At 39.1% G+C, this 23886-nt stretch overlaps 1 protein-coding gene across 3 annotated transcripts in view; it reads right to left on the minus strand.

Moving 5' to 3' along the window:
- Positions 1-4128: 4128 nt before the first annotated feature.
- The window catches only part of BMS1 (BMS1 ribosome biogenesis factor), a 38984-nt gene continuing 19226 nt past the window's right edge, over positions 4129-23886 (minus strand). For all 3 annotated transcript variants that reach the window (XM_023646747.2, XM_005602645.3, XM_023646757.2), the window contains exons 14-23: positions 14859-14932; positions 14014-14190; positions 11209-11397; positions 10941-11121; positions 10674-10732; positions 9679-9801; positions 8052-8199; positions 7525-7700; positions 5162-5323; positions 4129-4628 (exon numbers count right to left, since the gene is read on the minus strand). In XM_023646747.2, the coding sequence (XP_023502515.1) occupies positions 4398-4628; positions 5162-5323; positions 7525-7700; positions 8052-8199; positions 9679-9801; positions 10674-10732; positions 10941-11121; positions 11209-11397; positions 14014-14190; positions 14859-14932 (1520 nt within the window). In that variant the 3' untranslated portion in view covers positions 4129-4397. The remainder of the gene's footprint in view (positions 4629-5161; positions 5324-7524; positions 7701-8051; positions 8200-9678; positions 9802-10673; positions 10733-10940; positions 11122-11208; positions 11398-14013; positions 14191-14858; positions 14933-23886) is intronic.

The following is a 23886-nucleotide window of genomic DNA, read 5'->3' on the forward strand; positions in this document are numbered from 1 at the left end:
AACACCAACCTAAATCTCACACCTTGTAGAAAAGCTAACTCAAAATGAAAATCATAGAGCTATAAAACTTCTAGAAAAAGACATAGAAGAAAATCTTCATGACCTGGGGCTAGAAAAAGAGTTCTTAGTCATCAAATTCACAATCCATAAAAGAAAAAATTAATAAACTAGGTACATATTTAAAATTTTGCAAGACACTGTTAAGAGAATGAAAAGACAGCTATAGACTAGGAGAAAATATTTGCAAATCACATCTGACAAAGGACTTATTCCAAAATATAGAAAAAAACTCTCAAGGTCAACAATAAGAAAACAACTCAAATGAAAAGTAAGCAAAATGCTTAAACATAAACTTCACCAAAGAGGACATTGTATATGAAAGGCAAGTAAGCATATGAAAAGATGCTCAATATTATTGGTCATTAGGGAAATGCAAATTAAAGCCACAATGAGATACTACTACATACCCACCACAATGGCTAAAATAAAAAAGTACTGGCAATACCAAGGGTTGGTGAAGAGACAGAGTACTGGAACTCTCCTTCATTGCTGGTGGGAATGCAAAATGGTGCAGCCACTCTGGAAAACAGTTTGACTGTTCTGTTAAACCATGTGACCCAGCGGTCCTACTCCTAGGTGTTTACCCTGGAGCAATGAAAACTTATGCTCACACAAAAACCTCTACACAAATGTTTGCAGCAGCTATATTCATAACTGCCCCAAACTGGAAACAACCACAACGTTCTTCCATTGGTGAATGGATAGCCAACTGTCGTCTATCTGTGCAGTTGGATACTATTTGGTCATCAAAAGGAATGCACCATTGATACGCAGAACAATTGGGATTAATCTCAAAGCCATGCTTTTTAGTGAAAGTAGCCAATTACTAAAGATTACCTACTGTATGTTTCCTCTTACACGATATTCTCAGAACAACAAAGCTGTAGTGATGAAAAACACATTCGTAGTTAGCAGGGAGTCAGGGCGGGAGAGGGTTGGGCTACACAGCGTGAGGGAGTGTTATACGAATCTATATATGTGTCAAAATTCATAGACCTATACACTTCTTTAAAGTGGGACCAGAGGTGAAACAAAAAATTTAAAAATCTATTCTGTACCAGTCACTTTGTATGTAGTATCATTAAATCTTCACAAACTGCAAGATCAGTTTATTATCCCCATCTTACAGCCAAGAAACTTGAAAGTTAGACATACTCAGGAACTTGCCCAGAGTCACATCACAGTGAGTGGCAGAGCCTGGAGTCCCCTACCCAGACCCTCTCTGCACCTCAGCACCGGCACAGTCAAGTCTGTGTGTAGTGGTCTAAGACATTGGGAAAGACAGGTTGCCCTCTTTGCTGATGTCGCTTACACCTCTGGCTTCTGTGCACAGCCTTGCTTAGCTGGACCTCCTCAGCTTTTAGCCAAGTGAACCCCAGCAAGATCACCTGGGCTTCTCGGGCACTGGTCTGCATAGCTGGGTTGGACTTGTGATCTTCTTTGCAGGACATGAAGATACTGAACTAACAGAAAGAATGTTGGACTAAGACCTACCTGTGTTCAACCTTGACCCCTCCCTAGATAATTCCATCCACCCCCAGGTAGGTGTTGATGCCTCTCAGGAGTGCATTTTAAGCTCAGATAAAACATCAACCTGAGCTTCAGACAGCGTTCCTAACTACCTCCTCAGATGTCTCCACATGGCTGTCCCATAGATACCATGCCCTAAATCTGAGCTCATCACTCTACCTGAATCCCAGCCAGCTCAGCCCCCAGTGCAAGCCAGACACCTGGGAGTCCTGGGGCCTTCTCTGACAACCCATTTCTCCTCACAACTCCCAGATCCAATGTACCTCCAACTTTACCTCCTAAAGCTCTAGCACCCACTTCCTCTCTGCACCACCTTCCAGCACTCCTGTGTCAGCCTCCTCCCAGGACTTATCCCTGGACTCCCTCCAAACTCTTCTCTACCCGGCAGTAAAGGGAATTTTTAAATCACGCAAATCTGACCATGTTGTCCCAGTTAAGTTCTCCAAGGTCTTCCCAGTATCTTGGGATAAAGATAGGATCTTAATGCAGCCTCATCCCTTGCCTCTCCATTTCCTTCTTTATCTTCCACTCCAGCTCCCTGCAACTCTCTGCCTGTCCTGGCTCCAACCACTGCCTTGCAGTTATCATGCTGCCTTGTGCCACAGGGCCTTTGCACATAATTTCCTGGTGCCTGACACTCTTCCCCTTCCCCATCTCCTATCCTTTGCCAAATTAACCTGCTTCTTCAGATTATGGATCAAGGTCACTTCCTTCCTTTAAGCAAGGCTTCCCTGATCTCCATTCTGTCTGGAGCCACAACGTCCTCAACATGGCCACTGACACAAAAGCCATCAAGTGATTGAAATGTGTGACTGCTGCTGAGGAACTGGAAATTTAATTTTAACTACTCTAAATTTAAATTTTAAAACTGGTACTAGATTCAGTTATATTTGAAACAAACCAGGGTATATGAATCTTACTTTTTCAACTAATTTTTGTGAAATCTAAATGTAGATCAAGTATTTTCCAAAAAACTTAGCATTTGAATTGAGAGGTGCTGAAAGTAAAACAGACACCAAATTTCAAAGACTTGACAAAAAATAAGAATGTCAAGTATCTCATTAATGATTTTTGTATTGATTATATGTTGCAATGATAGTATTTTAGATATATTGGCTTAAAAATATGAAAATTCATTTCGCCTATTTCTTTTTCCCTTCTGTTAATGTGGTAGCACCGTATTTCTATCAATCAGATGGCAGTGTCCAGAGAGAAAAACCTGGTCACGGTGGCCCTTCAGGCTGGCGCTCCGGCTGCCTTCCCTCGGTGGAGGGCAGCAGCTTGCACGGGCCAGGCTCTTTCTCCTTGAGTCGAGCCAGTCCTGTGTGCTGGGGCCATCTTCAGTCAGTTCACAGGAGGGAAAAGAAATTTAAGAGGATGGTGAAGCAGCTCCACTTAGATACCAACTTCCCTATTAGGTTCTCATCATGTTCTTTGTTAACTTTGCCAGAACTTATGGGTTTTTGTTTTTGTTTTTTGCTGAGGAAGATTCACCCTGAGCTAAAATCTTGACAATCATCCTCTATTTTGTATGTGGGTCACCTCCACAGCACAGTCAACTGACCAGAGGTGTAGGTTGATGCCTGGGAACCAAACCAGGGCCACTGAGTGGAACACACCAAACTTAACTTCTAGGCCACAGGGCCAGCCCCCAGAACTTATGGTTTTTAAAGCACATTATCACTTTCAAGTCCCCCCTAACCCTGAGATTGGCAAGCCACCTCCTACACATGAGGTCTTGGGCAGGTGGAGCATGCTCAGAATGGCTCAGGCAGGCAGAAAGCTCAGCAGCAGCTCCCCTTCTGTCTTCTGTGCACTTGCTGCCAGGCCACAGGGTCTTGGCAGGTATGGAAAAATCCCAAAGCACATTCACTGATAGAGCAGGAATTTAATTAGCTCCTCCATTTACTGCAGCCCCCTGAGGTGCCCGGCACCGGCAGCACTAGGTCTGAGGACACAGTGGCGAGCAGCACAGGGTGGCCCTCTCAGGAGGGAGTAGTTCAGGGCAGGAGCTCCCAGATATTTGGATCTTAAGATCTTTACACTCTTAAAAATGAATGAGGACCTCAAAAAGTTGTTTTTCATGTGGGTTGTATCTATCAATTTTTACTACATAAGAAATTAAAGCTGAGACAAATTTAAAGTATTTTTTATTAATTTGTTTTAAAATAACAAAAACAAGCCCATTATGTGGTAAGATAAATAGCATATTCTCGTGAAAAATATTTCCCAAAGCAAAAATACTTTGTGGGAAAGTGGCATTGTTTTACAGTTTTGCAAATCTCTGTAAATCTGGCTTACTAGAAGCAGCTGGATTCTCGTAGCCGCAGTCAGGCTGCTGCACTATTGCATGTCATGTGGCCTCTGGAAACAGGGCTGTGCACTATACCATACACTCTGCTTTAAAACTTTACTCTAAAGCTGAGGTTTCAAGTTAATATTTTTCCCCTTCTGGAAGACTCGTCATGAAGGTGGCAAAATAAGTAGTTATCCACAATCATCAAGCATTCATCCCTAATGACAACTACTAAGCCAAAATTAACAGGAAAATATTTTAATGATATTTTTGTAGCACAAATAATTAAACTGAGATAGGTAAGAGGAATGTGAGGGAATCTACAAAATCATAAATTATATTGCTTTAATCTCAACATAACTTAGATGCTGCCAGCAGTTTCCACTTCTCCTCTCAAAGGCACAGTCTGGGCGATATATCCAACAAAGACGGCTTTCTTGGGCTCGTCCCCTGACTTGTCGTTTATGAGTACTATAATATTTGAAACCATCCATCTGTATCTGTCTGGAGCTCACTTCGACTGCTCCTCAGGCCCCTTCAGGCTGGACTTCTGATTTCTTCTTTCTTTCTGACCCTGAATTCGGAAGAGCTTCTTCCTGAGGTCCTTCTGTCGCTTCAGTTTCTCTTCCTCCTCCTTCTGCTTCGCTTTGAAGTGTTCTTTATTGTGCAGATGCTGTTGCACCTTGGCCTTCTTCATCTTCTGACTGTGCACTGTGCTCAGGGCATCCAGCAGTGCAAGGATCTGACAAGGACAAAACCTAGTGAGCATCACGACATCCTTAACAGTTCAGCACACTTTCCCTCCAAGAGTCAGGGGCCCAAACACTTCAGCTGACTATCAAAACTAGAATTGATCCATGATCCAAATGAATATTAACCCAGCGAAAATTGATACTGAACTAAGAAAACATAATTTGCATGGCGATGTAAGTAGGAGCATCTTTATTTAGCAAAATACTTAAATAACAACCTTCACCACAAAACCACCTTCGTTAATCACTCTGTGGATACTACGTACCACTAAAACAGAGTGATTCGCCAGCTGTGTGCCTATTACTCCCCATTAAAATGCGTAAGGCAGAGCAGGACTAAACAAAACAAGGGAAATGGACTTTGGCCTTTCCTCCAACTTCTAGTTTCTAGTGCCTTGAGTAAGTCTGGCCCTTATCCTTTCCAGATGAAAAATGAGAATGCAGTAGAAACGCCAAGTGTGCTGCTGAAAGCATTATTTTCAAGTCTAAATGCAACGTGCAGAAAGCCATCCGTCGACAGTACCTTCCTTTCATGAGGCTCCCGTACGACAGCTGGTCTCAGCCTGTCCTTCGGCACCTTGCCTGCCTTTGCCTGGGTCTTGGGTTTATTCTTAAATGGCAGGGCCTTCTGCAAGGCTTTTGGAATGTGCAGCGAATTAAAATGTTTCTTTTGCCTCATGATCGGCTGAAAAGAAAAATAAAATACAGACTATGACATACTGATTTTTCACAAGATTAATAACACCAGAGTCTGCTGACTATCAGAAATGAGGATTTCAGCATCCATCAAAATATGGACTGCCTCAATGGACATGCACGGCTCTAGGCAAAACAGAAAGACAGCTAGAATGTATTTATAATTCTTCAAGAAATCAACTGTGCCCACTTCTACAGGATGGATTATGGGGTCTCAACAGAGCAGAGGAACAGATGCAACGTTTCTTTTAATGGAAAATTCAAACCTGATCTTTGGGGCACTGAGGTGTTTTTTCTCCTGAGGAAGATTTGCCCTGAGCTAATATCCACTGCCAATCTTCTCTTTTTGTATGTAGGCTGCTGCCGCCAAAGCATGGCTACTAACAGACGAGTGGTGTAGGTCTGCACCCAGGAACCAAACCTGGGCCACCAAAGCGGAGGGCACTGAACTTAACCACTAGGCTAGCAGAGTTGGCCCTGAGGTTTTTTTTTCCTAGCTTAACAAGAATAATCTAGCTGTTCATCTTGACTATCAACCTCTCTGGATTTAAGGATGTAGTTCTTCCTCCAATCAGCAGCCCAAGTGTCCCCATTCCTGATTCTCATTAAGTTTAACTTTACTGTGTTTCTAATGGAAGACCAGCTGAGAAAAATGAGATTTAAACAACAGAGGAAGGCAAAATACTCTCTACATTCAATTTTTAAGGTAATCTAAGTTCTATGCTTAAATTGAGATGACCAAAATTCTTAATTGCTTCAGAAATAGTTAATAAGTTGAAAGTTCTGCCCTAGACCTTTAAAAAGGTCGATGTCAACTATATAGACAATATTTCTTCTGTGTCTTTAAATTTATTACTAAAGACACCATCCACGATAATATTCAATACTCTCTGTTTAGGAACCTAAAATGCTTTAAAATAAAACAAATCAGAGAAATCACCTTCTCCAAAAAAGAGTAAGCACCACAGGCTGGACAACAAGTACCATGTCTTGAAGTGTATTTTCCCAGAAATTCATGTAGCATGATTCAAATTTTATTATTAACTATTATAGAAAAAGTAATGCTTGGGAAACCTCTGTTTCCAGCAGAATGGCAGACTGATATCCTGAACAATCCTCTTATTTCAAAACAATTAAATATCTTACATTAACACAAACAAATCTTTTCAAATGTAGTGTTAAACTGTGAAGAGAATAATGGAAGTTCTCAGAGACCAAAATCTAAATGAAAATGGAAATCCAGACAGGCACTGAGAACTTAAAATAAAATACTGATGAGGCCAACTACTGGCAAGGACGCGGAACAACTAGAACTCTGATAAACTGCTGGTGGGAGTCTAACCTGCTATGACTTCAGAATACTACAGGCGTCATCCTCTGTAACCCGGCAATCCCAGCCCTGGGGATCTATGCAACAGCCGTGTGTGCACACGCACACCAAACAAGTTGCACGAAAGTGTTCAGGGCAGCATTTGTAAGGGCCAAAAATTGGAAGCAATATCCATCAATGGAGAAATTGACATTGTCATATAATAGAACCCTACTCAATGATAACAATGAATGAATGTCTGCTATATACAAGAACATGGATGAATCTCATGATACCGAATGAAAGAAGCCAGGCAAAATAGTATACGCTATATTTTATAAAAGTCAAAAAGAGGCAGGACTGATTTACAAGTTGGGAGTCAGAACAGTGGCTATCTTTGAGGTGGAGCTGGGGTAGTGACTGGGAGAGGTCACAAGGGGGGCTTCTGTTGTGCTGGTAATTCTATTGTGTGATCCAGATGGTGGTGATTTGGGCGTGTTAAAATTCAGTGAGCTGTACACTTATAATTTGTGTACTTTTCTGCAGGTACATTAACACTTCAGCAAAACATTTATTAAAACTTTCAAAAATCCAACATTACTTCAGTAAGAATTAGCACATTGTTTGCAAAAGTAATACATGTATATGGTGGAAAAAAAATAGTTCAAAAGAGTATACAATGAAAAGTTTAAGTCTCCTTTTTAAACCTTAGAAAACCAACATTACCACTTTACTGCATTCTTTCTAAAATACTCTATGAAGACACAACATGTTCGTTCAAATTTAATGTTAGACTTTCTACTTGAAAATTCAAAGCTTAGACAACATTATGTAGAAGCATCTGGATGACCTCCATCTACAGGGCACATGCATGGCCGTACCTTATACAGAGAATCCTTGTTGGGCTTCAGTTTGACACCATGGGCAAGGCGGAGTTGACCAGTTGTTCGCATTCCTGACCAGGTATCTTTCTCACCAACTGGCTTCAACAAAGATGTTACTGGGTTATAGAAGGCTGGAATGGAGACAGGATACCAAGTTCTCATGAAGACAATATCTGGAAAGAGAGGAAATTACTTTAACATTTTCAAAAGAAGATTCATATCTATCTAGTCAAACAAAAGAACAAAACATTCACCCCAAACTTCCGTAGCTGGTAGCACAGCATTTGAAGAGAGACTTCACCTAGTGAACTGCTCTTGAATATCACACAACTTTTACTGGGTGTGAACCACATGGCTCCAGACACAGTGTGACTTGGCACACTGCACAAGATGCTCCAGCTGGGGAGGGCTGGAGCCAACCCTGCTTTTCTAAAGACCTAAACTACAGCCTCTACTCCACGCTGGCTAGAAGTCAACAGTGAATGGTGACATGCTGTCGTGAACACATCACAGAGGATATTTACCACTCATCAGCAACTTATCCTCAAAGCTGGCCCGGAAAGCTCCTTCTGGAGCTCGGAGTGCTTTCTTGATCTGCCCCCTTATTCCACTGACAGTTCGAATCACAGCACCTTCAAACTTTGCTACTTCCAAGGCAGAATTAAACATTCCCTACAGGTACGTGAAAAAAAATTAAAACACACAAAATCAGATACTTTACCTCTTAGTTCAAAAATATATCCTTGGTTAAAAAACTCATTGAAGGGGCTGGCCCCGTGGCCGAGTGGTTAAGTTCGCGCGCTCTGCTGCAGGCGGCCCAGTGTTTCGTTAGTTCGAATCCTGGGCGCGGACATGGCACTGCTCCTCAGACCACGCTGAGGCAGCGTCCCACATGCCACAACTAGAAGAACCCACAACTATCTACCGGGGGGCTTTGGGGAGAAAAAGGGAAAAATAAAATCTTTAAAAAAAAAACAAAAAAACAAAACTCATTGAAGGGTGATAAAATAATTAAAATGTATTTTTCCCCCTAAAAGTGGAATCACTAGGTCAAAAAGAATACAACTGTATTTTCCCCAAAGTAACACTAATCAAGACCCTATTGTGGACTCATTAGCATGTCCATCACTGGTATCTCTGTAGAAGAGAAGGTCAAAAAAGATACTTATTGGACTGAACTGGCCTAGACAGCCTTTGCTATCATCTCACAGGCCTGGACTACAGCTCATACGCTATGACTCAGGCGCACAGACTCAGAAAATAAACAGAGCTAGATAAACACTAATGGTACTATTACCTTATATTACAAGAACATTTTATGATAATCTTAACTGTGTTTTTAATGGAAACACCCCCACTAATGAAATTTTCAATAAATGTTGCTCAAATTATCCTCCCACGTTATATTGCAAGACAGAGTGCCCATTTTTCTGCACCCTTGCCAACAAGTATTTTTTTTTTAATTCAATTCTACTTGCAACTTTTTTTTTTACTCATTTTTTTTTTTTAAATCTTGAATTTATCTATTTTTTTTTTTAAGATTTTATTTTTTCCTTTTTCTCCCCAAAGCCCCCCGGTAGATAGTTGTATATTCTTTGTTGTGGGTTCTTCTAGTTGTGGCATGTGGGACGCTGCCTCAGCGTGGTTTGATGAGCAGTGCCATGTCCGCGCCCAGGATTCGAACCAATGAAACACTGGGCTGCCTGCAGCGGAGTGCGCAAACTTAACCACTCTGCCACGGGGCCAGCCCCTTGCCAACAAGTATTTTGCAAACTATTTTGTCTACTTTTCTACTGATCTGTTTGACAAGCCTATAATTTCTCCCCTTTCTTAACACAAACCAAAAAGATAGGAAACAAAGACTAGTGAATGATTGCATATTTTCAGTATTAGCTCTGTGACAGTCTCACACGGAAGTAACAAGTAATAGCCTAAATTATTAAATCTATTTTACTTCACCTGAAGATTTCTGAGCATATTTAAGTAACACAGAGACCAGTATAAATAAGTAAATTAAAAATATCAAAGACCAAGTTTATTAAAGATTTCAAATACTTTTCTGAAAACATTAGACTTATATTTTAGAAGTATTTCATTCCTCCTTTAACAATATACACTTTTATAAATATGTGAATATACCGACATACAGACCTTAATGAATGAAGTATTCTTGAAAATTTTAAATGGAAAACCAGTTAGCTTTAATTTCTTCACAATTTTTATGGATTTATCCAGATCAAGGACAACTCCTGTGGCAGCTATCCGGAAATCAGGCTAAAAAGGAACCCCCAAAATTTGAATACAGGACTAATATCGGCAAGAGAAAAACTACGATTCTTTGTAATGCAATAAATTACCGAAGTGCCTTTCACTTACAATCAGCTAAGAAAGAAGAACATCTGAAAGGCAAAACAGCATTTTAACAAAAGCAACCTGAAACTGTAATGCAACTAATGATGATGTCCTGAGTATTTTCCTGAGGGTGATTTCATATAACATAATTTCACAACAATGATCTATTTGGAATGAAAAGGAATATGAAAATTTGCTCACAACGTTTAATAAGTTAAACTGTGGACCCGCAGGGAGGACTCCATCTGCTCATTACCCTGTTTTCTGTTAAATAGGGCCAATAACACCTGCTCTGATTGATCAAACAAAGACTGTGTGAACAGACTTTGCTACACCAGCATTACTCAGGGTAGTCCTATGTCTGAATGGTATCTGATATACCTACATATGGTGTAAATATAACTTCTACATGCCCTGGGAAACCAAAAAGCTCCTGTGACTCGCTTTACTGCGGCATTTGCTTTTTTGCAGTGGTTTGGAAGCGAACCCGCAGTATCTCCGAGCTACGCCTGTATATCACTCAGCACATGGTGAACGCTGCTTAAATACTGTTCGAAAAGAAGTCCAAAAATACATAAAAATATGAAATGCCATCAGTACCATGACAATTATCCTTCTATCTCCCTCTTCTCTACTCCCACACCCTATTTAAAAAGATGTAAGAAAATTAAAAGCAAATTTTATTATAAATACTAAAAATGAGTCATTTTCCACTTAAAGTTTCATGTACATATTCCATATTCATATATACTTCTCAAACACAATCTGTAAAATAAAACATCCAAGATATTTACCATTACACCACTAACAGACTGGACTGCCAAGAAGCCAGTTCCCTGTGGAGTGATAGGACCTTAAAGAAAACAGAAACAAACAAACAAACAAAATATATATAGTGAACCACACATTTTGGATTCTGTTTTACATACATACTCCAATCCAAAAAAAGAGAAAAATCTTACGAATTGGGATTTCATGAAAGGAAAAAAGCAAAACTATTAATGATGAAGCCCGAAAGGTTTAAATTAACCTAAAAGCAAGTTATTCTAACCATATTTTACCCCAAAAAGTAGCTCCACAATGCATGTGCTGTGGGGTGTATTTCAGAAGCCTCTGTCTTCCATTGTGGTCTTCAATATAATAGAGCGGGATGGTCTGAAATCTCCTCCACCCTACAGAAAAAATGATTGGATCTCGGGACTTTAGGATTTTCTTATACCAACGATGTTTCTTCAGACGCATCTGAGGGAGAAGAGATTTCAGTAAGATTAGTGGTGGAAGCATGTTTGAAGACCCTCAAGTGTCAAGAGTGCAGCAAAGGGTACCTACCTGTACATAGCCGACATTGCCCTCACTATTGCCCAAACCACCCAAAATAATTGGGTAATGGGGGTCAAAGTTAAGCACGAATTCACAAGGGACATTTTCTATCTCAATTCGGACATACATCCCAGGTCGAAACCCCTCATATTGAACTCTGGCTTCATCGTCTTGATCTTCAAATTCTGCCCGGTTAAGCTATATATGAGAGGAGAAAAGAACAATGAAAACCCCACAATGCCGTTATCTTTAATAAATTAAGATTAACATTTAAAAAATGAGCAATTTCTAAATAAAAGAACCATGGACAGAATTATTTAGGCTTTATCGCTATTAAAAACAATATACATTTCACCTTTACAGTTTGTTCAGGATATGTCCCAATTGTTTTCTTCTCTGCTGCTCTAAGGTATAGAGAATGTAAACAACCCTGAAAGGAGCCCTTAACGCTGGTCAGCAACCACGCTTCACTTCCCCAGTCCACACTTTCTTTTCTTACTCTCCAAACAATTATTTCACACTTTTTCTCCTTTCTTTGAACACCCATTATCTCCTCCCTCATCCTTACTCTCAGCTGTTGTCTAATTCACTCAAAAACTAAGCAATCTAAAAGAACTTCCACAGTCACCCCATCTACCAGGGGTGACACTCATATCCAGCCTTTTATTATAGCTCTGCATTGTTCAATATGGTAGTTACATGTGGCAACTGAAATGAAATTAAAATTAAATAAAAATGTAAAAATTCAGTCCTTTAGTCACATTAGCCACGTTTCAAGTGGTATCAATATGTGGCTAGAGATTACAAAACAGGAGAACACAGATAGACATTTCCACGATCGCAGACAGTGCTGCTGGGCAGCTGTTACAGATTACTTATCCATGCCTCTATTTAATGCCAAACTCCGCTTGCACACTGGATATTCATCCATTCTTGTTGGACTTTATTCTAACAGATCTTGCCTGTTATTTCTCTCACCTTAAAACCTTCTTTTGACTTCACTTCCTCCAACTATTGCCCCATTTCTCTGCTTCTCCCTGAAGCAAAATGCCACAGAAGTTTTCTACAGTTACGGTCTCCAGTTACTCTGCTCCCATTCTCTTAAATCCCCTAAATTGGACTTTAACCCACACTCCATAAAAATGCTTGCCAAAATCACTAAAGGCCTCCACACTCCTAATCTAGTGGTCAATTTTGTTTTCATGATAGTTAACATATCAGAAGGGTTTAAAACAATTTATCACTTCCTTCTACGGTGGCTTCCTGCAAACCTCACGTTCTCTTAGATTTCTTCTATCTCCTGAGCATTGCTCAATCCCCACTGCTGCTTCTTCCTCTCTGCCCAGCCTCTTACTATGGAGCACCCAGTGTCCATCCTGGTCCTCTGTTCTCCTGTCTCTATGCTCATTCCCTGGGGTATCTCATCCATTCCATGGCTTTAAGTAGCATCTAAATGCTGAGGACTGAATACGTAAATCCCTGGCCCCAACCTCTCTCCCAAACTCCTCACTGACTACTCCACTGTCTGAAAGATTAGCTCAAACTTAACAGATCCAAATTTCATCTTCTGGGACAAACCTGCACCAACTACAGGCTTTCCTATCTTAGTTATGATGACCCAATCCTTCCAGTAAGCCACCCTTATTTCTCTCACACACCCGACATTCAATCCACCAGGAAATCCTATTGTTCTACTTTTCCAATAAAGTATATCCAGAATTTGACTCTTTCTCTTTCACCTCCACTGCCACACTGCTCCTCAGCTCCCAGCGTGAGGCACTTTAATCTTCCTGAACTCTCGCTGGAGCAATCCTTTCAAAGGTAAGCAGATCATGCATGTCTCTCCTTTGCTCAAAACACCCCACTGGCCCCCGTACACTTAGAGTCAAAAATTACAAGTCTTTTACAACAGCCCACAAGGTTTTAGGTAACTTTAAATTGTAAATGGCCTGAAGCAAACACTTCACAACTAGCTTTACATTTCTTAGTGATGTCTATCAAAGGTCCGCAAAGACGTGAAACCACTATGTTAATGACTAACCAGGAGATACTTCTTTGACTAGATGAAGGCCTACATTGAGCAAAGCCTGTTGTTCACATTTTCACAAAGTATATACTTAACTTACATAAGGCACATGAAGGTATGTTCCAGCTTAAAGGGTTTCTTGGGAGCCCCACTTGTCAAAGCACAACTTAAACACTCACCATGACTGCATACGTATCTTGGTGACTCCTTCAGAGTGAGTTCGTCAACTCAGCCTGTTCAGCCTCCCCAGGCAGGAGGGCCAGACTATCTCCCTTTCAGCGTTCCCCATGCTCCCTTTATCTCCATATCTGACCTTACACTTGAAATATCCTCTGAACTCTGACCAAGGTGAATTTTCAGAAACCCTTCCCTGGAGAGCACGGGTGTGTTCATAAGCCATACAGGCCAAGAATCACATACCCATTCAGAATATATCATTATGGTTCCAGGGAGCAGTAATCAGAATGCTAAGGCAACGCTTGCATTTAAATAAACACACTGTCTCAAATCACTACACTGTGAGACCCTCAAAAGTGGCGGCTGTATCTCAGCCATTTTTGCTTCCTTGACGCTTGGTACAAAATAGGCACTAATATCTTTCTGGTGAATTTCTGACTGAAGAAACAATTACAAGACTGCATGAATGAACACCCATCTGCATCTCGACCTAGGAGTCCAAACAACAGGCAGAGAAGCAGGTCAGGGAGCAGACACTTAAATAAAGTTACATATTCACAACACTATACTATAGCCTTGAAATGAGGCTGACAGGAACTGAGTTTTCGTACCTGTGCTTGTTTCTGCATTTCTCCTTTAAGATCGTCAAAATATGTGCTTTCTCCTTCATCATATTCTGCATCAAACATTTCCTTCAATTTTCTCTTCTTATCCAAATGCTTTTTCTTGGCGCTTTCCTCTGTGCTGCGGTCAATTTCTTCCTTAACTTCTTCCTCTACATCTTCAATCTTCAATTTCCAGAAGAAAAAATTGTATAAAAGTTTGCAGAGATCTTTTCTTTAAACATTAAAGCAGATTTTAAAAGTTCTATTTGAGCTGCAAAAATCTTAACAATCAATGAAACAAATCATAATGAAACAAATCATAATGAAAACAATCATAATGAAAACAAAACAAAACAAGCCTTTGGCTCTAAATAACCTGTATTGCTATAAGAGACATTTAGACATCTGCATTACAATTAACTGCCATTCCTTAATCTGGCTGGGAATGCCAAAGCACCCAACAGATGCTCCCCAGACACTGTTCTAAAGAAATATTAAGGAGAACAAGGAATTAGTATTTTAAAAAGGGCACTTAAATTTAAGAAGAGGAGAATGATGGCAAAAGGAATGGTGGAAAGGAAGACAGTGACTCAGAAGCTAAATCTTTCAATGACTGAAGAATCCTAATGACAAGAAGAGGTAGTAAGTGCCACCCAAAATATCAAGAATAATAAATAAACCAAAAACCTTTGATCTGTCCCCACCCTCCATATTTTTAGGAAGGAATCCATCCATCTATAATCTACACAGATAACAAGTAGGATTTGCCTTCTCAATATGGGCCTCTCTCAGAACATAATGACCACAGATCAAGGACCAGTGATTGAAACCTGGCCACAGCAAAGTCATACCTGAGTATCTGGGCCTGATTTTCCCTTGTGCACATCTCCTGTTTCCAGGTCTTCAAAGTCACCATAGAGCTCCTCTGGGAAAAGAACCACCAAATGAATCTCCTGTGAATACGGCCTGCATGTGACACTCGAGCACCACCAGGTGGACTGCGCACTTCAATTTCACTGTTCCTATTGCTGCACACTCCAGAAGAATCCTGTACTTACACAGGCTTTTTTTTCTTGTTAAATTATCAGTATTTCATCACCTGCTTAGATTAAGTAAATGGACCCAATCCACGTTTCCATACTTTACTTCGAGATCCCACTTAGCCAAGAGCTACTTTTTGAGTATAGGTGATGGATACTCTGTAGCAGAGAAGCACACAGGTGGGATGCATGGCCCTACAGGTGAGTGTCCAAGACCAACAGTCCAAGGAGTGACTTGAAAAAAATCAAGGCTTGATAACAGCACATGTGAAAAAGAGTCTTAATAGTAAGATCAATACAACACAATGTGTGCCCTACCTAGGGAAAATCTCAGATTACGTAAAAGACAGCATTTAGAGTAAGAGCAGTATGCAGAACAGCGCCGAGCCACATGAAGAGCTCACTCATTCACACATTTTTGGAGCTTTGACTTTAGTTATGGGTCCTACCTTTAAAAGAAAAGATGTTACAACATCTTAGGAGGCAACATCTAGAATGGTACTAAAATATTTTCATGTAAGAGCCAAAAAAACAAAGAGCCAAAGAAAATATAATAGATGGGAAGATTCCATTTGCAAAAAAAAATTTAAAAAGGATAAAATACTCAGGAATAAATCTAACAAGAAATGTGCTAGAAGTTTATTTTAAAATTTTAAAAGCTTTAATATGCTACCAAAGGACACATGGAATAACATTAGCTAACACTTTTAAGTGCTTTACACAGGCACTGCTCTAAGGACTTTACACGCCTTAACTACATTCTTCAACATGACCCAACAGAGGTGTTATTAATGTTACCTACTGAACAAATAAAGATGACCATGTATCTGGAAAGGAAGACTCAATATCAGGAAGATTCCACTTCTCCCTTTAACATAATTACAGTAAGAAACACCAGTAAGGATTTCTGGTCTGAAAAAGATAGTGTAGACATGTTTCCTCTGTTCCTCTCGACTAAGGATAACCAACTCCAGAAAGAACACAAGAGCACTGGAGACAACCAAAGAACTGTGAAAGGTGGGAAGAGAAAGAGGAGCTAGTGAGGGTCCCCAGGACCAGAGGAATGACATAGTGGCCAGTGTCTCACTACTTCACAACCCACAGAAAGGAGACTCAGGGACATTGTTTCCCAACCCCCAAGCTATCAACAGAAGGCAGCTCAGATGGGCTCATTCTTCCTCCAGCTCAAACTGGATCTCACCAGGAACATCAGGCAAACCAGGCAGCACTGGCAAAGGCGATGGATTGGAAGCCCCACTGACAGTGAGGGCAAGTGTTGCCTTCCCTGAAGATCTGAATCTCCTTTCCTCCACCAAGATACACCAGGTGGGCCATTGAGCCAGGCATGAGACTCTCCTCCCCTACCTAAAAACAATGTGTGCCCAGGCAGGACCAGCAAAGAAACCCCCACAACAACAAACTGGCCCCACTGGCCAAGACAACCTTCCCCCACCTAGCTACACCAGGCAGCCCAGCCTGGGGAGGCTTCTCTGTTCCCTCAGGTGACACCAGCAGGGATCAGTGGCACCAGATAAACCAGGCAGACCAAAATAGCACTGCAAAGGCTCTGAAATTAAATTGTCCTTAGAACCACAGTTCACAAAGTAGACCAGGACCTGCACACTAAACCTAAATAGGATGACTGCCTGCTAAACTAAAACATTACATAGGACCCAGTCTCCTAACATAATAACCAAAATGTGTAGGATACAAGAGAAAATCACCTGTCATACCCAGAACCAGGAACATTCTAATTGGAACGTGAAAAGACAAATGACTGACACCAATATTGAAATGAATCAGATATTGGAAGTATCAGACTAGCATCTTAAAGCAGCCATTATAAAAAGGCTTTAACAAGCAACTATAAACCCTATGGCAACAAGCAAAAAATTGAAAACCTGAGCAAAGAACCAAACGGAAATTACATAACTGAAAAACACGATACAAGAAATCTTTAAAAGCTCACTAGATGGGCTCAATATTAAGAGTAGAGATGACAGAGGATAGAATCAGAGAACTTGAGGCCAGATCAATAGAATTCACTGCGTCTGAACAACACAGGAAAAACAGACTAAAAACAGATAAACAGAGCCTCATGAACCTGTGGGACAGAAACAAAAGATCTAACATTTATATATCCCACAAGGAGTGGAGGTGAAAGAAATGATGACTGAAGCTTTCCAAATCTGGTGAAAGACATAAACTTATAAATTCAAGCAGCTCAGCAAACCTCAAACAGAGTAAACCCAATGAAATCCACACCAATCAAACTTCTGAAAACTAAAAACAAAGATAAAAATCTTGAAAGCAGCCAGAAAGAAATGACAGATTACCTGTAGGGGCATACCAATACAAACCACAGCGTATTTCTCCTCTAAAACCATGGAGGCCAGAAGGAAGTGGCACAACATTTTTCAAGTGCAGAAAGAAAACAACTGTCAGCTGCGAATTCTATATCTTCTGAAACTATCCTTCAGAAACGAAAGGGAAAAAAAGGACATTCTTAGATGGAGGAAAACTACAGGAATTTGTTGCCAGCATACCTACCCTTAAAAAATTGCTAAAGAAAGTTCTTAAACAGAAGGGTAATTACAAAAGGAGAAATCTGGGACCACAAGGAAAAAAAGAAAAAACAAAAAAGGCCAGAAATATGGATACGTGCACTAGATTGTCCTTCTTATGAATTTTTAAAATCATATTGAAGATTAAAAAAAATTACACCACCATCTAATATTCAAGCCAATGATATTTAAAAATAGGGAAAGTAAAGGGGTCTAAATGGACGAAAGGTTTCCACATGTTACTGAGAGTGATAAAATGTTAGTATCAGTAGGCTATGATATTACAGTATGGATGTCACAATACCCAGAACAACCACTACCAAAACTATACAGAGATACACTCAGAATACTGTAAACATATCAAGATAGAAAGAAGAAAAGGGAAACAGAGGAGAAACAGAAGAACTAGAACCAGAGTTCTAATAAAATATCAGACAAACAATTACATATCAGTAAATACCTTAAATGTAACTGACATAAATACACCAATCAAAAGACAGATTGACAGAGAAGATAAAAACAAATAACCCTACTGCATGGTGTTTACAAGAAATTCACTTCAAATTTAACAGTCTAAGTAGGTTGAAAGTAAAAGGACAGAAAAAGATATACCATGCAAACTCATCTTTTCAAAAAGCAAGAGTGGCTATATTAATAGCTCATAAAGTAAACTTCAGAGCCAAGGAAATTACCAGAGCAAGAGAGGGACTTAATTGAACTGTAGGACCTAGAATTTCATGTGCTGCCTTGACATCTTTGAGCCTCACAGGGCCCCAAAGGCCTAGCTGTGAGTAGGCCACCAGATATGCTGCACCCTTTGGGAAAGGATCCCCATTCCGCTAGTTCTTTTATCAGCTGGAGCAGCTACACCCCACCCAGTCCTCAACCTAACAGATCTCACTTCACCTCTCTGCCAGCCCATGAATTTATTCAAACAAGCTAATCACATTCTCCCAAGGGAACCACTGGTCATCCTAAGCTCTTTTAAGTATGAAGCCTGCCTCCCAAAGACCTGGTCGTTCGCTCTGCTCCCAAGTGCAATCCCTGCATGGCATGCAGTGTCCTCGTCCTTCACGCTCTGAGTGTCTGTGACTAATAAACTGCTCTCACTCTCATCTGTCCAGTGTCAGGTGTTGCCTGTTCTGCCATCCCCATGACTCTGGGGCTGGAATCCCTCCCTCACCAATGGAGTGAACAGGAGGTCACCATAATACATAATGACAAAAGGATCAATTCACCAGGAAGATGTAATAATCCTAAAAGTCTATGGACCAAATAGAGCCTAAAATATTGGAAGGAAAAATTGATAGGGCAGAAAAATAGACAAATCCACAATTGTGTCTGGTGACTTCAACATCCTCCTCCTAGCAACTGATAAAACTGGACAGAAAATCAGCAAAGATACATAAGATTTGAACAACACAGTCAACTCACTAAAATCTAACCGACATATATAGAAACTATACCCAACAACAGCAGAATATACAATTTTTAAAGCACCCACAGATCATCTACCAAGACAGGGCACATTCCGGATAATAAAGCAAATCCCAATAAATCTAATAGGTTTGAAACCATAAGAGTATGTTTTTAGAATATAATGTAATTAAACTGGAAATCAATATAGTCATGCATCACTTAACGATAGGGATGCGTTCTGAGAAATCCATCATTAGGTGACTTCGTCGTTCTATGAACATCAAAGAACGTACTTACACAAACCTAGATGATATAGCCTATTACATGCCTCGACTATACGGTACTAAGCTTACAGGACCATCATTGTATACGTGGTCCATGATTGACTGAACCTTATTCTATGGTGCATGACTAACAGAAAGGCAAAATGAACATTTCTAAACATATGGTAAACAACATGCTTCTAAATAACGCATGGGTCAAAGAGAAGTCTCAAAGGAAACATAAAAATGCATAGAACTGAATGAAAATGAAAACACAACATATGAAAGTTGGTGGGGTGGAGATAAGCAGTGCTGAGAGTGCAATTTATAGCACTAAATGCTCACATTAGAAATGAGATAAGGTCTCAAACCAATAACCTAAGAAAACTGAAAAGTGCAAAGGAACCTAACAGAAATAAAGAACAGAAATAATAAAGATAAGAGGAGAAATGGATGAAAGTGAAAATTAGAAAACAGAGAAAAATCAATAAAACCAAAAGCTGGTTATTTGAAAAAACCCAACAAATTTAATACATCTTACTGACAAAGACAGAAGACACAAATCACCAATATTGTAAATAAAACAGGATTCTTGAAACAGATCATGCAGCCATTAAAAGGGTATTAAGCAAATACTATGAACATTACACTCAGAATACCCAAGCTGGCCTCTTGGAGAAGGCACTTAATGGAACTTCCACTTCCCCAACAGGCTTTAAAATTCCTTGAAAACCATGAGCTACCAAGATTCAGAGAAGATGGAATAGATAACCAACCTAAAAGTCCTATAACCATTAAAGAAATAAAACTTGTGAATATAAGCTAAAAATTTCCAAGCCCTAATGGTTTCACTGGAGAATTAAACCAAATATTTAAAGAACTCATCCCCATTCTACATGATCCATTCCAGAAAAGAGAAAAATTGGGAACACTTCCCAACTCATTTTATGAGGCCAGTATTACCCTGTTATCAAAACCAGATGAATACAAAAGAAAAAAAAAGAAAACCCAACACTACAGATCAGCTTTTCTCATGAATGTAGACATAAAATTCCTCAAGAAAATACTATCAAATGAAGTTCAACAACATAAAAAGAATTATATACCATGACTAAGTGGGGTTTATTCCAAATATGCACAGCTAGTTCAACATTCAAAAATTAATCAATGTAATCCACTATATCAAAAGGGTAAAGAAAAATTCATACGATCACATCAATGGACACTAAAAGGCATTTGACAAAATTCAACGCTCATTCATAATTAAAAATAAAGCAAAACAGAACAAAACTAAAACACCTGTCAGTGCACTAGGAATAGAGAAGACAGAGCACATAAAGAGCATCTACAGAAAATCCAAACTAACGTCATACCTAACAGTGAAAAACGCTGGGAACAAGGCAGGATTTCCACTCTAGCACTAGTCCTAGCCATTACAATCAGGAAAAATATAAAAATAAAAGGCTCACAGCTTGAAAAGGAAGAAATAATACTCTCCCTATTGCAGATAACACAATTGTTTACGTAGAAAATTGCAAGCCATCTAAAAAAAAACCCCTCCTAGAATAAGTGAGTTCAGCAGAATAAAGATAAACACAAAAATCAATCAAAATGAAATACTTAAGTATAAACTTAACAAAATATACTCACCATCAGCATGCTGAAAATTATAAACCACGGATGAAAGAAATCAAAGAGTTTAATAAATGAAGAGACATATACCATGTTCCTGGATTAGAATACTCAAGATAGTAAAGATTCTGCCTAAATTGATCTATAGGTTTAACGTGACTCCTATCAAAATTTCAGCAAAGATTTTGTAGCCATAGACGAGCTTATTTTAAAATTTATATGTAAAGTCACAGGCCCTAGGATAACTAAAACAATCTTGAAAAAGAAGACTAGAGTGTGAGGAATCACTCCACCCAACACTAATATTCATTACATAAGGACAGTAACCAAGATAGTGTGGTCTTCGTGGAGGGACCGATATACGAATCAATGGAACAGAAGAGAGAACCCAGAAATAGACCCACACGAAGATGCTCAACTAATTTTTGACAAATGTGCAAAAGCAATTCACCGGAACAAACAGTGCTGGAGGAATGACGTACATTCACAGGAAAAACAAACCCTGACCTAAACCTCACATCTTATAAAAAATCAAATAGATCACAGACATCAACAGAAAACAAACAAAAAAAACCTGTAAAACTTTCAGAAAACAACATAGTAGAAAATCTTCAGAATCTAGGAATAGGAAATGATTCCTAGACTTGACACCAACTACACGATCCCTAAAATGAAAAAAACTGATAAATTTGACCTCATCAAAATTAAAAACTTTTGCTCTGTGAAAGGTCCTATTAGAAAACAAAAAGACAAACTACAGACTAGAGAAATTATCTGCAAACTACATATCCAACAATGGAATAAAATATATAAAGAACTCCCAATATTCAATAGTAAAAATACCCCACCCCAATTAGAAAAAGGGCAAAAGAAATCCACAGATATTTTACCAAAGAATATATACAGATGGCAAATAAGCATACAAAAAAGTGCTCAAAATTCTTAGCCATCAGGGAAATATAAAGTGAAACCACAATGAAATACCACTACTCACTTACTAGAATGGCTAAAATAAGTAACAGAACACCAAATATTGGCAAGGATGTCAACAAACTGAATCATCCATATATTGCTGGTAGAAATATAAAAATGGTCCAGCCACTGTGGTAGTTTCCTATAAACTAAATATGCAATTATCATAAGACCCAGCAATTGTATTATTGGGCATTTATGCCATAAAAATAGGAAGTTTATATTTACATAAAAACCTGTACACAAATGTTCATAGAAGCTCAATTCTTAACAGCCAAAAACTGGAAACCCAGAAGTACTTCACTGGGTGAATGGTTAAACAAACTGGTACAGCCATACCATGGAATACAATAAAAAGGAATGAAAGGGATACAGTCACATGCAACAACTTGGATGGACCTCTAGGGAATTATGCTGAGTGAAAAAAAAGTCGACCACAAAAGCTTAGCTACTCTATGATTCTATTTATTTAACATTCTTGAAAATGATAAAATTGTAGAAATGAAAAACAGCTAAGTGGTTGACAGGTAGGAACTTGGGAACAGGTGACAGCAGGGAGGTGGATATGTTTATAAAAGAGCAACACAAGGGATCCTGTGGTGATGGAAATGTTCTGTATCCTAACTGCTGATAGATAAATAAACCTATGCAAGTGGTAAAATAGCAGAGAACTAAACACACACACATAGACATGCATATGAGCATAAGTACAACTGGGGAAATCCACATAAGATCAGTGGATGCTATCAATGTTAATATACACGTTGTGGTCTTGTACTATATACATAGTACAAAATAAAAGATCTCTCTGTGTTAGTTCTAACAAGAGCATGTGAATTTACAATTCAATCTACAATTATCTCAAAATAAAAAGTTTAATTAGAAAAAAAACCCACCAACTTTTCTTTTGGATTGGAAAAGATAATTCTCAAGTTCATATGGAAAAATAAGCAAAATCAGGAGAAAACAATGAGAAATCTTTTTTCTATTTTCACAAAAACTTCTTAAGGATAAGATAAATTCCAAAAGCTCTTTAAGGCAAAACCGATATATCTAATTTCATTAAAAAAAAAAAATTCCAGGGGCCGGCCCCATAGCCTAGTGGTTAAGTCCAGCGCACTGTGCTTTGGCGACCCGGGTTTGGTTCCAGGCGTGGACCTACACCACTCATCTGCGACCACGCTGCAGCAGCAACCCACATACAAAACAGAGGAAGATTGGCACAGATGTTAGCTCAGGACAAATATTCCTCAGGAAAAAAAATTCTACATAAAAGAATCATAAATAAAGTTAAAATATAAATGTACAGTTAAAATATAAATGTTAAAATGAGGGGGGGTAAATGTAGCACCTCATTATCACAAAAAGCTAATTTCTCTAACATATAAAGAATTCTTATAAATAAGTAAGAAAAAGATCAATAATAACCCAATAGAAAAATGGGCAAAGCATGTGCAAAGACAATTCATGGAAAAGGAAATACAATTGACCCCTTAAAGGCTGCTCAGATTGGAAGAGATCCAATATTTTGTTAGCACTCGTTTATTAACTGTAACAAATGCACCATCCAAATGTAAGATGATAACAATAGGGCAAATTGGATATGAGGTATATAGAAACTCTGTATCATATTCACAACTTTTCTCTAAATCTAAACTATTTTAAAATAAAGTTTATTTCTTTAAAAAAATAGGCAAATGACTTGAACATCTCACAAAGGAAGATATTCAAATGGCCAATAAGCACAGAAAAAGATACTCACTGTCATTAGTCATCAGGGAAATACAAATTAAAACCTCAGTGAGACACTATTTCACTCCCACTGGGATGTGAACTGAAAATTCTCATCCTCTGCTGGCCTTCTCTTTGAAGACCTGTGGGGCAGTTTACTTTGTGGTCACCCCATAGAGACAGGATGGACCTCCCACCCAAAATTTGGTTTGGATACTAAGTCAGATGACAGCCCACCTGCATCAAGAGGATATGGAA

This window comes from Equus caballus, chromosome 1 (genome assembly GCF_041296265.1).
Source record: "Equus caballus isolate H_3958 breed thoroughbred chromosome 1, TB-T2T, whole genome shotgun sequence".
NCBI lineage: Eukaryota > Metazoa > Chordata > Mammalia > Perissodactyla > Equidae > Equus > Equus caballus.